Here is a 13,606-nt window from a genome sequence, read left to right as displayed (position 1 = left end):
TGCTACTGTGAACATTACTATGGGAAATTCCTCCAATGCCTACATCATCCATAATCAGGCGTCAGTCACGGTCTGGGACCTTATTCATATTAATAACCCTTTATGTAGTAACAAGCATCTAGGAATCGGAATCACGCTGACGTGTATGGCATGTCAAAATCTATGTTTCGATCATGACTCCAGTCTCCAGAAATAGCTGGAAGACAAATTATCGTCGCTGTGGCATTTCCCCTGTGTTCAGTGTTCACAAAAGCGTCTGGTCTCTGCAGATACCACTATCTTGAGATATTTAGAGCCATCGACTATCACTATAGTAGATGCATAGATAAAAAATATATATCAACGGCACAATTTGCAATACGTAATTGCAAACGTTTTGTTTGGGGCGAAGAAAGTAAAACTGATTGCTAATGCCTTGAGCGACAACTCTGGCATCTGTTGTTGTTCAAGAGTCTGATTCACCGGTTTGGGGATAGACTGCCCTGTTAGTTGTCTGCTCCGTTAGCCCTCTGATATTCTGTTCAACTCGTCGGACGAGCAGGTATGTATAGATATGTACTATGTAGCCATGTGTGTCTGATTCTTCACACAGTTTATTTAATTGATTAAAGCTATATAAAACAAAACCTGTTGATAGAAAGAACTGAAGGCAGAAATAATCTGCAAATGTCAGTTTTTTTAAGATGAATGTCGGTAGCTATAGCTAACTAGCAAGTTAGCCAGCTTTGCTAGCGATCAAAACCGCGTCTGCTTGGCAAAATTTAACATTTTGTTTTGGTGAATTCAAGGAGTATACTACTCAACACGATCGAAGTAAAATGTTATTAAATCTATGAAGTAAAATTGTCGTCTTGTGTTATGATGATATCATTTTATGTCCGTAGAAATGGTGAAACCTAACTTGTACTAACTAAACTTAAGAAGGGTCTTAATATTTTCGTAGTTGAAAATAGCATTTGAGCATTTGAAAAAAAGGTCCTTTAAAATCCTCTGCATTGCAAAGGTTTTGGGCTTAGGCAACTATCTGACACCTCCCGTCTGTTTACATCCAATTTGTTTGACCAGATGTTTTGTTTGCGTCCACTCTTCCAGTCTTGTTTAGTTCTTAAAGCTTTGTATTTTGTAGTAATGAATAGCAATTGGTAGCCTTGGTGTCTTTGCTGTACTTAGTTGTTTTTCTTTAGTTTGTATGCTGTAAAGTGTAGACTAGATGTCAGTTATTACAAAAATAAACTACCCACATCAGTTTGACATCAATGTGTCTGTCTAGAATACTTGAATGCATTTAATGCTTCTTTCTTTGTGACATCATTTGATTTGACTTTGATTAGTTCCATTATGCTTGGCATACAGTAGCCTATATATATTTTTTCATTATAATTCATATGATCTGTTGAGCCAAGTTGCTCATACTGCAGGACCATAACAGCCTAGCCCCGCTTAGAACCCTACATAAAGGTTTCTGACATTTGGATGACTTTACACGGAGGGTCCCGTAGCATCTCTCCCCGGCTAAATGTTACACAGACGTACATACCATTGGAAACGTCTGGGCTGCGCATTCTTGATGGGGGTCAGTTGTTTCAAAAGAAGCATATAGGAGCTATAGGAGACAACGGAAACGGCTGAGAATTTTCCTTTGGCGCAGAAGCCGTTAAGTATTTTTAATCTGTGTTTGACCGTTTTGGCAGCTCTGAAATTCTCTCTTCCTTCCTTGACTTCCTTATTGACATCCCATTGTACCGCCTCCCGCACCGACTGTGGATAGCTGTGACAGAGCAGATCAGAGGCAGGAACGTAGGGACGCGCAGCTAGCCACTGTCTGTGCTGGAGGCGGTACAATGGGATGTCAATAAGGAAGTCAAGGCAGGAAGGAAGAGAGAATTTCAGAGCTGCCAAAACGGTCAAACACAGATTAAAAATACTTAACGGCTTCTGCGCCAAAGGAAAATTCTCAGCCGTTTCCGTTGTCTCCTATAGCTCCTATATGCTTCTTTTGAAACAACTGACCCCCATCAAGAATGCGCAGCACGGACGTTTCCAATGGTATGTACGTCTGTGTAACGCACGGACGTTTCCAATGGTATGTACGTCTGTGTAACATTTAGAGAGATGCTACGGGACCCTCCGTGTAAAGTCATCCAAATGTCAGAAACTTGACGTACATAGGGTTCCGAGCGGGGCTACATAACAGCCTTGCATTGCAATGAAAGGTGGTATGGTGATCCCTGTAACTCAAGTTAGAAGCTCCCAGTTGCCATGCTGAAATTAGAATCATTACGAATGGGAGGGTTGGGTTATTTGTGTTTGCAGGGGGCCGTAAACATTACACACCGACATAATCCATTAATATCAGCATTATGCATTACTTGTATGTGCTATCATATAATGTATCTTTTGTTGAAATATGTTTACTTGGAGTTGGATTGACATGCCTTAAGGCCCAAACTGCACCAATGCAACTCTTTGCAACAAATCAGTTTTAAGGACAATTCACCACTCATTGCAACTGCCATTGGGGATAACCGTTTGGTTTCAAGGAGTTGCATGGCGAATCATTCGTGCGATTTGGGCCTAACTTTGACACTTGAATATGGATATGGCTTTAATTGCTTTCCTTTATGACGTATCTGTCATATAATGGTGAAAGTTCCATTCAGTTATCTAATCTGTGTTTCTCAGGATGCCAGAATGGATTGTGATCCAGCCCTGCCGGACAGCCTGGTTTTGGAGATCTTCCTACACTTGCCCCATGATGCTGTGCTGAATGCTGGTCTGACCTGCAGACAGTGGTTGGCAGTTTCCAGAGATGAGTTCCTGTGGAGAGAGCTGTTCTACAGCTATTACCGCATCCCCCGCTCTGTACCTAGACACCCAGGTAAAGGAGGACATTGTCTTTCATTTCAGGAATTCATGGTCATTTAAAAGAAATAATTGAACACTTGAATAATGTATTGTAAAAACACTAACTAGAGTTTATAGTATGTCTACAGAAGCCATATTAAAAACTGGTTTACACTCCTAAATTCCTCCTGTCTGAATATATTTTCTGCAGCGGCTGTGTCCTGGTTCAGGGAGTTCAAACGTCTGTTTGACTGTATCCCATGTGAGGAGGTTCAGACCCTGACAGAGCACCACGACCAAGTTCTCCACCTGGCCTTCTCCCACAGGGGTCACCGTTTTTCATCCTGCTCCAAAGACTGCACTGTTAAGGTATCTATTGATATTATCTTTTTGTGATATATTTTTTTAAATGCCATTTGATCTGTCTGTTCAGTTACTGTCCTCTTCATTATCCTTCTTTCAACCCCTCTTGTCTCCTCTGTCTGGCCTAGCTATGGGACACAGAGCGGCCAGATGGCACCATCTCACTGGTACACAGCTGCAGCATGCGTCAGTTCAACTGGGGCTACACCCAGTTCTCCCAATTCAATGCTGATGACAGCCTTCTCCTGGTGTCTGGAGTCTACCTGGGCACACACCACTCCTCATCTGGAGAAATCGCCGTCATCAGTATGGGTAGGAACAGCACATTCCACTGCCAGTTTAGCCCCACATGATACCACATCGCCTCGCATGGCCCAGCACCCCAAATACCTGCCATTTCCATTACACAAAAGTACCCCCCCCTCCCCTCCCCCATGTAGGCTAGCTGTCCTGCTACTGAGCAAAAACACTTAAAGGAGAATACCCTCATTTTCAACATTTTACTATGTCATTAATTAATATACCTTAGAGTTGTTGTGTGGAAATAATAAAAACGTCCCCCCAGTCTGTGTTGCCTAGAACTGGAGGTCTGAAAAAAAGCTCTAACATTATGAAGTACATCTCAATGACCTCACAAAGATGTACTTCATAATGTTACTGATTGTTTTTCAGACCTCCACAACTCTTCCATCCATGCTATTGGACCATTCACCCAGAACATTGCACTCATGCTAGTATCCATCCCAAAACATTATCTCAGTACACTTACAAGTTTTTACAACAACAAAAAAAACGAATACGTTAGCTTATATCTTTTGTGTTTTATTTCTACCTTACAGACAACTACACACTTTTGTCGCGTGTAAGGAACAAGCCCTATGATGTGTTTGGCTGTTGGCTCAATGAGACCCATCTGATCTCTGGGAAGCTGCATTGGATAGGAAACATGACTTCCTGTTCTGTGCTGTGGCTCAATAAAGCTTTCCAGGTCAGAAACATTTTTCAACTTTTATTGATCCTGTATTTAAGGTTTGTTTGTTTTGTTTTCTGTTGTCCTTTTTCTTTGGGGTGAAAATTCAATGTAATTATTCTTGTACATTATACTTGTGGGGTTTATTAAGAGAAGCTGTTAATGCAACCACTTATCATTTCTCAACTCCAGTATTTAAGTATTCTGTGAAAAAAAAACAATAAACAAAGAAACACATTTGTGTATGTTCAAGCAGCAGCAAGTAATGCTAAATAATTTATATTCACAAATTACTTTTCTTTTCACAACGCAAGTCTTTCATGTGACCTGAATCAACACGATCCCACCAACCCTCATTATAGAAGATGGGACAGTTATGTTTCCCCAAATTTGAATGTAAATTCACCCTTTTTATGCACACTTTTATCATATGGACTGTCATTTCATGCAAGTCAATTTTGAGCTTGATTTAAGAAATGTTTATCTGATCAGAAGAAATATAGATGGGTGTTGAACGTCAATTTGTCCACCATGTTGGTAAATGTTATTAGAATAGTCAGAAGTGCACAACTGCTGGAGGGGAAAGGAACTGTTTGGAATAACGTGTTCCTTCCACGCGCTATGTCCAACCAGGGAAACAACCCCCTGTCAGGTGTAAAGGAGCAACTTGGACACTCAAGCATGAAGGAAGCATGAGTTAAGTCCGTTGCTCTCCCCAGGTTGGCGGAGGGTGTGTAGAGCCCAGGATCACATTAGATGATTGACACAGGGGTGAAAAATGGGTTACAAAATCGTGGGATAAAAAATATATAAAAAAAAAAAAGGAAGTGCACAACTGCAACATCAATTTACCTTACCGAGTAGTAGATGGCTAGGCTAAAAATATCCAACATACTTAATAGATTCCTTCACCATTTCCTTGCCTGCTTGTTTGATCTGATAGGAATTGCTATTGGCATACATTCCACTTTATTTTGTGTTTTCCCTTTTATTCCCCAACTTAGGTGTTCTTCCCCATGTGTAGTGTGGTCACTGTCGCTATAAGGTGTAGTGGTGCCTCCAGCTTGGCTGGGCACTTCAACTAGTATGTAACTCCACCAGTGTGGTAGAAAAGGTAGCTCTCCACCAGTGTAGTAATAAAGGTAGCTCTCCACCAGTGTTGTAGGCATTGTGGGTACACTGCCTGGAATAGCCTACAAATGAAGCTACAGCTGACAGACGTGGTTTCGTAGGAGAATGTAATTTAATTTAACAGCGGGGAAATAAATGCTATTGGACACTAACTGTTTAACTTGTTTTTAACCACACTGTGCTATTGATCTAAATGTATATTTGATGTTGAGTAACTGAGTGGTTGTGCAACAGGCCATTGCTATAAAAGAGCATATTAATATGTGTACCGGTATGTATGTATGTATATATATTAGAATAAATTGTAATTTATATAAATGTGAATAAACTCAAAGTTAGATAAAATCTCTCATCTTTCTTTCTATCAGGATATTGAATCAGAGAATGTCAATGTGGTAAAGCGCCTCTTTAAGATCCAGAATGTCAATGCCAGCACCATTCGAACAGTGATGGTGGCACACTGTCGTCGCCATGACAACCCAGACTTGCTGCTGGACTATGAGGCTCAATCGCAGGCCCGGGCTGGTGCCCAAAGCCACATGGGGCACCAACACCAACCCTTGCTCTTTGATTTGGGCAGCACAGAATATGAGGAAGAAGAGGATGAAGATGAGGATGATGATGATGATGACAACCATAAAGCGCCCAAGCTACTGGGTGCCCACCTTCCACAGGCCACTATTTCAGGGCTGGATCATGTAAAACAGGTGATGTAAAATGTTACTGTTCAGTCATTGATTAAAGTCGAGCTTCAAGGCGTGTTACACTCTGTTCGACTTTAAGCTTTATTTTAGTGAATTTGTTAAATCAAAGTGGTTCGCAATAACTAAAAACTTTATTACACATCGAAATCAAACACACTATATTGCAGATAAAATGCATTCGTTGATCTCTTGGCCACTTGCAAGTTGCAACTGTCTCTTCCTGACACTGTTCTGTTTTTAGGGTTGTCAGAATGTAGGGACCACGGAACGGGTGATTGAGGCCACGGTGGCCCGGATGATGGGAAGAGCCCACACAAAGGCCCCTGATCCCACTCATATGGGCCCTTCTTCCCCTGGGGACGACGAGGACAAGACCTACCTGCTCTTCACCACTGGCAGCCTTACCTACTCCCCTCACCAGATAGGTATGGGAGGCTTCACACAAGTAAATTATGACTACCATAAATGTAAAACAGTTGGTTCACATGGATTCTCAGTCACCACTCAAGTCATTTGGATTCCATAGAAGCCAGCATGTCTTCGGTAAAAGCATGCTGCGTACCAAAAATAGCAGATCTACAAGCTCACAACAAGTCGCAGTGTGACCTGTTATTTTCCGCCATTAGTTATTTTAAGATGAAAGAGTATTTGAACTAGTAATAGTAGAATACAAGTTTAGAAGCATCTTCCAGAATCATCTCAGAAATGTCATGATTTCTTCAGATGGTCAGCCTAATACATCATTACATTTTCAGCCTTGAGAATTTATTTTTGCTTTATTTCATGGGTTCATGATGCAAATGTTATCCTCAGTTGCTGCTGTGGCTTGTTATTTTTTCTATAGTTTGACATTTGACATTCACTGACTGTTGAGTGGAAATAAGAAAAAGCTCCTTCCCTTCTGTGTTGCCTAGAACTGGACAATTGATTGTTGTGTTCATGCTTGTGATTAGTGTACTATTTGGCCTGCCAAAAAAAAAGTGGGTCTTTAGAAGAGATTTAAAGACACCCAGGGACTGGGCAGAGCGAATGGGAAGAGGCAGGGAATTCCACTATAAGGGGGGGAATCCCGCTTCCAGCTGAAACAGTGCTACATGTAGTAGTTCATATAGGCAGATGGTTATAACGTTTGTAGATAATGGAAATCAATTAGCTGACAATTCTGATTCTCTAACGAGTCTTAACTTCATATTCAAGTTACATAGTTTCAGCTGGAAGTGAGATTCTCACTGTGTACATGCTATTTATGTGTATTTATACATTTAGGAGCTATTTAGATGTATACTGTATGCCATCAAAAATATTCCAATTGTTAGTACTGGCCTGGCCACATTATCACCATTACCATTGATAAACTAACAAATAATGTGCCTTTGATTACGGTTTATAAGAATTGCTTCTAGAGATGTCTTTATCTATTATAACAAGTGTAAAGTTGTCACGTGCGCAAAAGATGTGGCCATCAGCCAATGAAAAGATGTGCCCATAAGATGTGGCCGCAAGCCAATGAAAACACAACCAAAGCCAACATGTGCGCACCCGTCACTAGCTCTCAGCCTCTCCCCCTCTGCCTCCTCACCCGTCACTAGCTCTCAGCCTCTCCCCCTCTGCCTCCTCACCCGTCACTAGCTCTCAGCCTCTCCCCCTCTGCCTCCTCACCCGTCACTAGCTCTCAGCCTCTCCCCCTCTGCCTCCTCACCCGTCGATAGCTCTCAGCCTCTCCCCCTCTGCCTCCTCACCCGTCACTAGCTCTCAGCCTCTCCCCCTCTGCCTCCTCACCCGTCACTAGCTCTCAGCCCCTCCCCCTCTGCCTCCTGGGATCTCATCTCCCTCTCCAAGTCCGCACTCCGCAGGAGAAGAAAAAACACGGAAGAAGAGGAATTGTCGCCTCACGATTTTTCTTATTCCTTCTAAATCTCTGTATATAAAATAAAGCTCAATTAGCGAATCTCTTAGTTACATCAACATTGTTCTTCGACAATAGTTGGTTTTTGCCTAAGTAAAACGATTACACTGTTCGCATTGGCTATTTCGCTACTTTTGATTGCACACACACACACACACACACACACACACACACACGCATGCCTGTAAGCCACCCCCCCCACACACACACACACACTACACCAACCACACACACACACACACACACACACTACCAACGGAATGAATATATATATATATATATATATATAATCATCTATACCAGGGGTGCCCACACTTTTTTTTAACTTGAGAGCTACTTTCAAAACGACCATCTCAACATACCCACCAAATAAAACTATCATCCCATTGCTGAAAATAGTTACAAAATGTAATTTAGGGGCCTTTCATAGGCTACATATAAGACAAACGCACATGGAATGGGAAATAGATGGGGGGAAATGGAAATGGTAGGGTTTTATTTTTGTTGGTATTTGACTTTGTTTCCTAGTTATCCACAAGGGAAAATTGTTTTTCTCAGGTCAATGCATACATTCAGGACAATAGAGAGTTTTTTTCCTAATTTCTGTCTCCTCTAGGTATTAAGAGGATCATGCCTGAACAGATGACCACTTGTGGACCTGTGCTAGGCGAGGAGCGGAGCTCAGATGAGTTCTTTGATTCACTGGACCATGTGATTGACATCCATGGCCATATCATTGGTATGGGCCTTTCTCCAGATCACAGGTAAGAAGATGAAGTGGTTGGTTAATGGTATTTACAAAGCAGTGTTCGAAGCAAATTGAGCAAATTAATATGCAAGCAGCCTATCTCTCCTAGAAAATGAAATCAGGCACATAGTCAATCAATTTCTATATTATGGAGTATTTCAACTGTTCCCCCAGGGGAACTTTTCTGCATTTGCAGAACACGTGGGCTATCTTCGGATTCCCAGATGGCCTCTCTACCTAGCCACTCAAGCTGATGCTGCCGTTTTGTAGCCCTGTCATATGATTTCCATGCCTCTGTCATGTAATGTCCTCTTTCATTACTTGAGTTTGAAACACTGAGGAAGGCCGACATGCCGAAACGCGTCCGTTTCTCTAGGTGCTGTGTGTGTTCATTAAAAAATAAATCATAAGAAAGAAACTATACTCAAGAGAGTGTGGATATTCCTACAATTTTCCATTGTATGTTCAAGAATCTGAACCCAGCTACAGAGACTATTCCTCAAGACTCTCCATGAGTAGAGTGCGCCTTCTCCTAACTGTTGTTGTTCTCTTTCATTACCTATTATGGCCAGGTATCTTTATGTGAACAGCCGAGCGTGGCCAGCAGGGTGTGTGATTTCTGACCCCATGTCCCCACCTCCCATCGCTGAGGAGATTGACCTGCATGTCATTGACCTGAAGAGCCTCAGGGAGGAGCGGAGGAGCTTGCGTGCCCATCGAGCCTTCACTCCCAATGATGAATGCTTCTTCATCTTCTTGGATGTCAGCAGAGACTTTGTTGCCAGGTTAGTCACTAGCTAGCTACAGTATCATGATGATCACCAGAATGTATGATTCCATATTATGGAATCCATACATTTGATATGAATATTATGTATGCATTATGCAAGGCCCATGGAACGTTTTCTTTTCATAGTGGCAGATGATACATCTTTTTTTTTCTGGCAGAATATGGTATTAGTACTAGTAAATTAATATTGAAGAGCAAGCAAACGTGCACTGGTGTAAAACTGGACGTTATACCAAAATGTTTCTGTTGAATATGTACTTCTTTCTGTCTCTAGTGGTGCAGAGGACAAGCATGGATACATATGGGACCGCCACTACAATATCTGCCTGGCACGTTTGGCCCATGATGATGTGGTCAATTCTGTGGCCTTCAGCCCTGCGGACCAGGAGCTGTTACTCTCTGCTAGTGATGACTCTACCATAAAGGTGTGGCGCTCACCACGCATGGTTCGCCTGGCACAGACCCCTGCACATCCACAGAGGCCTCGCAACCTCCTCTCTTCCTGGTTGTTCCGCAGCAAGAACGCCGCCTGTAACAACAGCGTCAATGGAAAACCATGAGTCAGGTTCGAAAGCAGATAAGGAAGGAGCGAGGGAGGGAGGGAAAGAGGAGAGCAATGTGTTATCTTTTCCTCAATGACGTGAATATATACACTCCAGGTATACCCAGTGTGGGATACAGCACATGGTTTGACCTTGAACTCTGCATCGCAATGACAACGGTACTTAGTGTCTTCAGCCTCCGTGTCATTGGATGTGATGTGATTCGAGGGTTGGACACAATGGGCTCTGTTGCAGCAGTAATTGTACAGAGCTCGCCGTACTCTTGCTGTTAGCAGAGGTGACATCATGTTCTCACCTCAAGTCAAAATGGCAAAAGAGAAACAACCCAATAATGTATGTGTCGAACATTCTAAGAACCTTTTTGTCTGTATATATACAGTATTCTGGTAAAGTACACAAGTCGAAGGGTAGGCAGGTCTCCCTAGAAATTATTTGGGAGCCTTTTCATTATGGGTAATAATGTATTACCCATAATGTAAAAGCTGTTGGACAGTCTCCCTAGAAGACATTACCCATAATGTAGATGTATGGGGAGATGGCACTTTATGCCAGTGGTGGTCACATCCTGCCCTATAAAGACAAAGAACAGTGCAAAATATAAATCATGAAAATGTCCCCCACAATGCTGGAAGGTTGAGTGGAAGGTTGTATTTAGGTTGTGTATTTTATTCTTTTTTTTCTTTAACCATAATCACAAAGATCAAAAAACAAAAGCAATATTTTTGACTACAGTCACTGTACTGTGCCTCAGTTTTCTTGACATTCCATTGTTTTGGTTCCCAGGAGGTAGTAGGTCTCTACCTTTTGTGTTATTGACCAATTATTTGTATTTTAACAGAACTGTAAATTAAGGAATTTGTTAAATTGTTGCCATATTAATATTTAAAACAAACATATTGTGAAAAATGCAGATAAAATAATGATCTGCCTATTAGTTAAATTTGCTGTTTTGTTAACTGAGCCAATGCTTTAACTTACATTTTAGATGGATACATAGCTGAATTGTATATAAGTTATGTTAGTTAAGTATATAAATTTGGTAATAATGTACACATCGTCCCTTTATTTGTTGTCATTGCCCTTTGGGCATGTTGTTGCAAAGCTTGGCATCCACAGCAATAAATGGACAGTTCTCTGAAACGGGTGTCTGCTAGGATTGTTTGGCTCAACAACATTTACTCGGGTGTAAAATTGGATTAGTGACTAACGTTTTACTCATCACAGTTAATGCAGTAGTGGGCCCTATATGCAAAATGTCTCTTTTTCTGAAAAGCAGGAAAGCGTCTGTCTATAATTTTGCCCGTGCTTGGCATGAAAAGATTTGAAAACTACTGATTTTGAAGGAATTTGTAATAATTCGAGATCGGATATTGGTAATAATTAATTAATTGCGAATTCAGTGATCACTTACTATGAGACCTAGCAGATCATGTCTGTCTGTCTGTCTGTCTGTCTGTGTGTCCCACCTTTGTGCCCATATATGGAGCTGAGTGATTTGTTTGTGATTGATGCAACACACTCCATATTTGGACGTATAGCTGCTTTGGGGACTCCTTATATGGTTATGGCTAAGTTAAAAACTTAACTTAAAAATAACTTAACTTAAATATGTACGAGCTGCGTTCGCTTCCCGCGTTTGCGCGTCTTACTGGTACAGTACAGATTAACAAGAGACAAGCTGATGGCGTAGGCAGGAGGCACGGCAGGTGAGGAAGGAAAGTAATGTAAACATTGAATGATCCCAAATGAGAGCGTAAGATGGAGATGGCATGTCGAAGTTGCTCGTACCTGGGGGACGGCACACGAGCTCATGCAGGTTTTTCACAGCTCTCTCGCTTCATTCAGGCCAGTCCTCCACATCATGTTGGAGTTGGAGATTATGCAGCTCGTATACAAGGAAGCTCAGGTAGTTGGCTGGATGGGATATTGTTTTTGGTTTTATTATGAATAATTAAATGAGTGATGTATCCACTGTCCATGTGTGGAGTTATCCAATGACAGAACACTGATGCTTTTCCACTGTGTACTGGACTATTATTCATGGCCTCCGCTCAATCATCTTTCAGGGTGCTACACTAAACGTTTATTTGTAATTTTGGACTGTCCAGTAATTGTATGGTTGACTTTAGCCAGTAAATTTAACGGGACTTTTCCAAAGCAGTTCATAAGCCAGGATTTAACTTGGGTTGCAGTGTGTTGAAGGTTGAGGGGTCTGAAAAAATCATCTTAACTCATACAGGAGGAATATCCCATGGCAACGGTTCATCATACATGTTTAATATTCCATAACATTTACATGTTTGCTACCCTTTTTTATTGCCATGAAAAACCAAACTGACAAACAATAAAAATCTGACTTGAATTAATAGATTATGCATGCATGTGGCATACCAAGAAAGTTATACAATAATATTTAATCAATCCAATCATATTGTCAGGGATAAACTCAATTTTGCCAGTCGTGCCCAATCACTGCTTCTAAGTGGTGCTGCACTCCACTTCTTAACCCATTTTAGGCGGGAATCCCTTTTGGTGTTAGCGTTACCGGTATGTTATGCTTTAGCTATTTAAAAATAGCAGATCTACAAGCTCATAGCGCGCCACGAACTTGTAGGTCTGCTATTTTTGAAAAATCGAAGAACCACTGACATAGAAACATAGCTTTTTCAGAAAACTGTCTGGATGTAGAAGACATTTTTAGAATCTGATCTCGGGTCAGAGTGCATGTAGGTCCACCTGGTGGACAGATAGTATGCACCATCCTGGCATGGTCTGTCCCACCAAGTTTCATTCAGTCTATTGTCTGAACTATAGTCAAAATAGGACCATAATAACATCAATACTGCAAGTTCATATTAATTAATCTGTAACGGAACAATAAGTCAAAAATATGGTCCCACATATTAAATTGTTATCTATTAGAAAAATGCAACCCCTAAAGTAACCATTTCCCAATTGTACAGAAACTACACAAACAGATTTTATTTTATTTTAACAACTTTTAGTGGGCAGAACATTTAAGTGAATTTTCTCTTTCACTACATGGCTTTATAGGGCAGTACAGTGATTAGCGAAGGGAGTTTTTCAAAAGCAAAGGGGGGTGAAAAGTGGCACTAATGCTCAACTATCAAATGTTTATTTCTGTCATATTCTTCCGTATTTAAGTCTTCATATGCGTGTGCACGAGTTTGTATACCGGTATATGCTTTCACGTTTCTTTTTTTAACTGTCATCGGTTGTATATGTATGGTTAAGGAAATTAATTGGATAGTAGCCTGTTACTAATGACAAACAGCATTCCACATTTCAAGTGACTTACAGTTACAGCAGTGGTTCTCAACCTTTGTACTAAATGTTCTGTTCTGTACTAAATGTCAAAAAATACTGACCACCTCAAATCTGACTGAAGATACAATCCTATTATAAGGCATCTTGTCTTCATTTGTAATCCACACCTTCAAGTCTACTATTCAACAGTAGTAGCATCATTGTGTGTATTGAAAGGAGTTGTAAATTTGTTTGTTTTTGTTTTTTTCCTTTGCCAATGCACTTCATTTTGCCAAGTTTGAGTAAACTGAATAAAAAAG

The 13,606-nt window shown here is 41.0% G+C and overlaps 1 protein-coding gene across 2 annotated transcripts; it reads left to right on the top strand.

Moving 5' to 3' along the window:
• Positions 1-321: 321 nt before the first annotated feature.
• On the top strand, positions 322-13,606 carry fbxw5 (F-box and WD repeat domain containing 5). Of its 2 annotated transcripts, none has more exons than XM_080756113.1 (10): positions 322-541; positions 2,683-2,878; positions 3,056-3,213; positions 3,336-3,519; positions 4,047-4,195; positions 5,677-6,015; positions 6,254-6,437; positions 8,535-8,682; positions 9,239-9,451; positions 9,731-13,606. In XM_080756113.1, exons 2-10 carry the CDS (start codon positions 2,692-2,694, stop codon positions 10,014-10,016), a joined length of 1,848 nt encoding a protein of 615 aa, XP_080612239.1. In that variant the 5' UTR covers positions 322-541; positions 2,683-2,691; the 3' UTR covers positions 10,017-13,606. The 2 variants fall into 2 exon arrangements, with proteins under 2 accessions (XP_080612239.1, XP_080612238.1); XM_080756112.1 differs by lacking the exon at positions 322-541 and adding an exon at positions 1,941-2,046.

This window comes from Protomyctophum bolini (genome assembly GCF_963924005.1).
Source record: "Protomyctophum bolini genome assembly, chromosome: 22".
Taxonomy (NCBI): Eukaryota; Metazoa; Chordata; class Actinopteri; order Myctophiformes; family Myctophidae; genus Protomyctophum; species Protomyctophum bolini.
The sequence above is the reverse complement of the archived record's forward strand: the minus strand, read 5'-3'. Positions and strand labels throughout refer to the sequence as shown.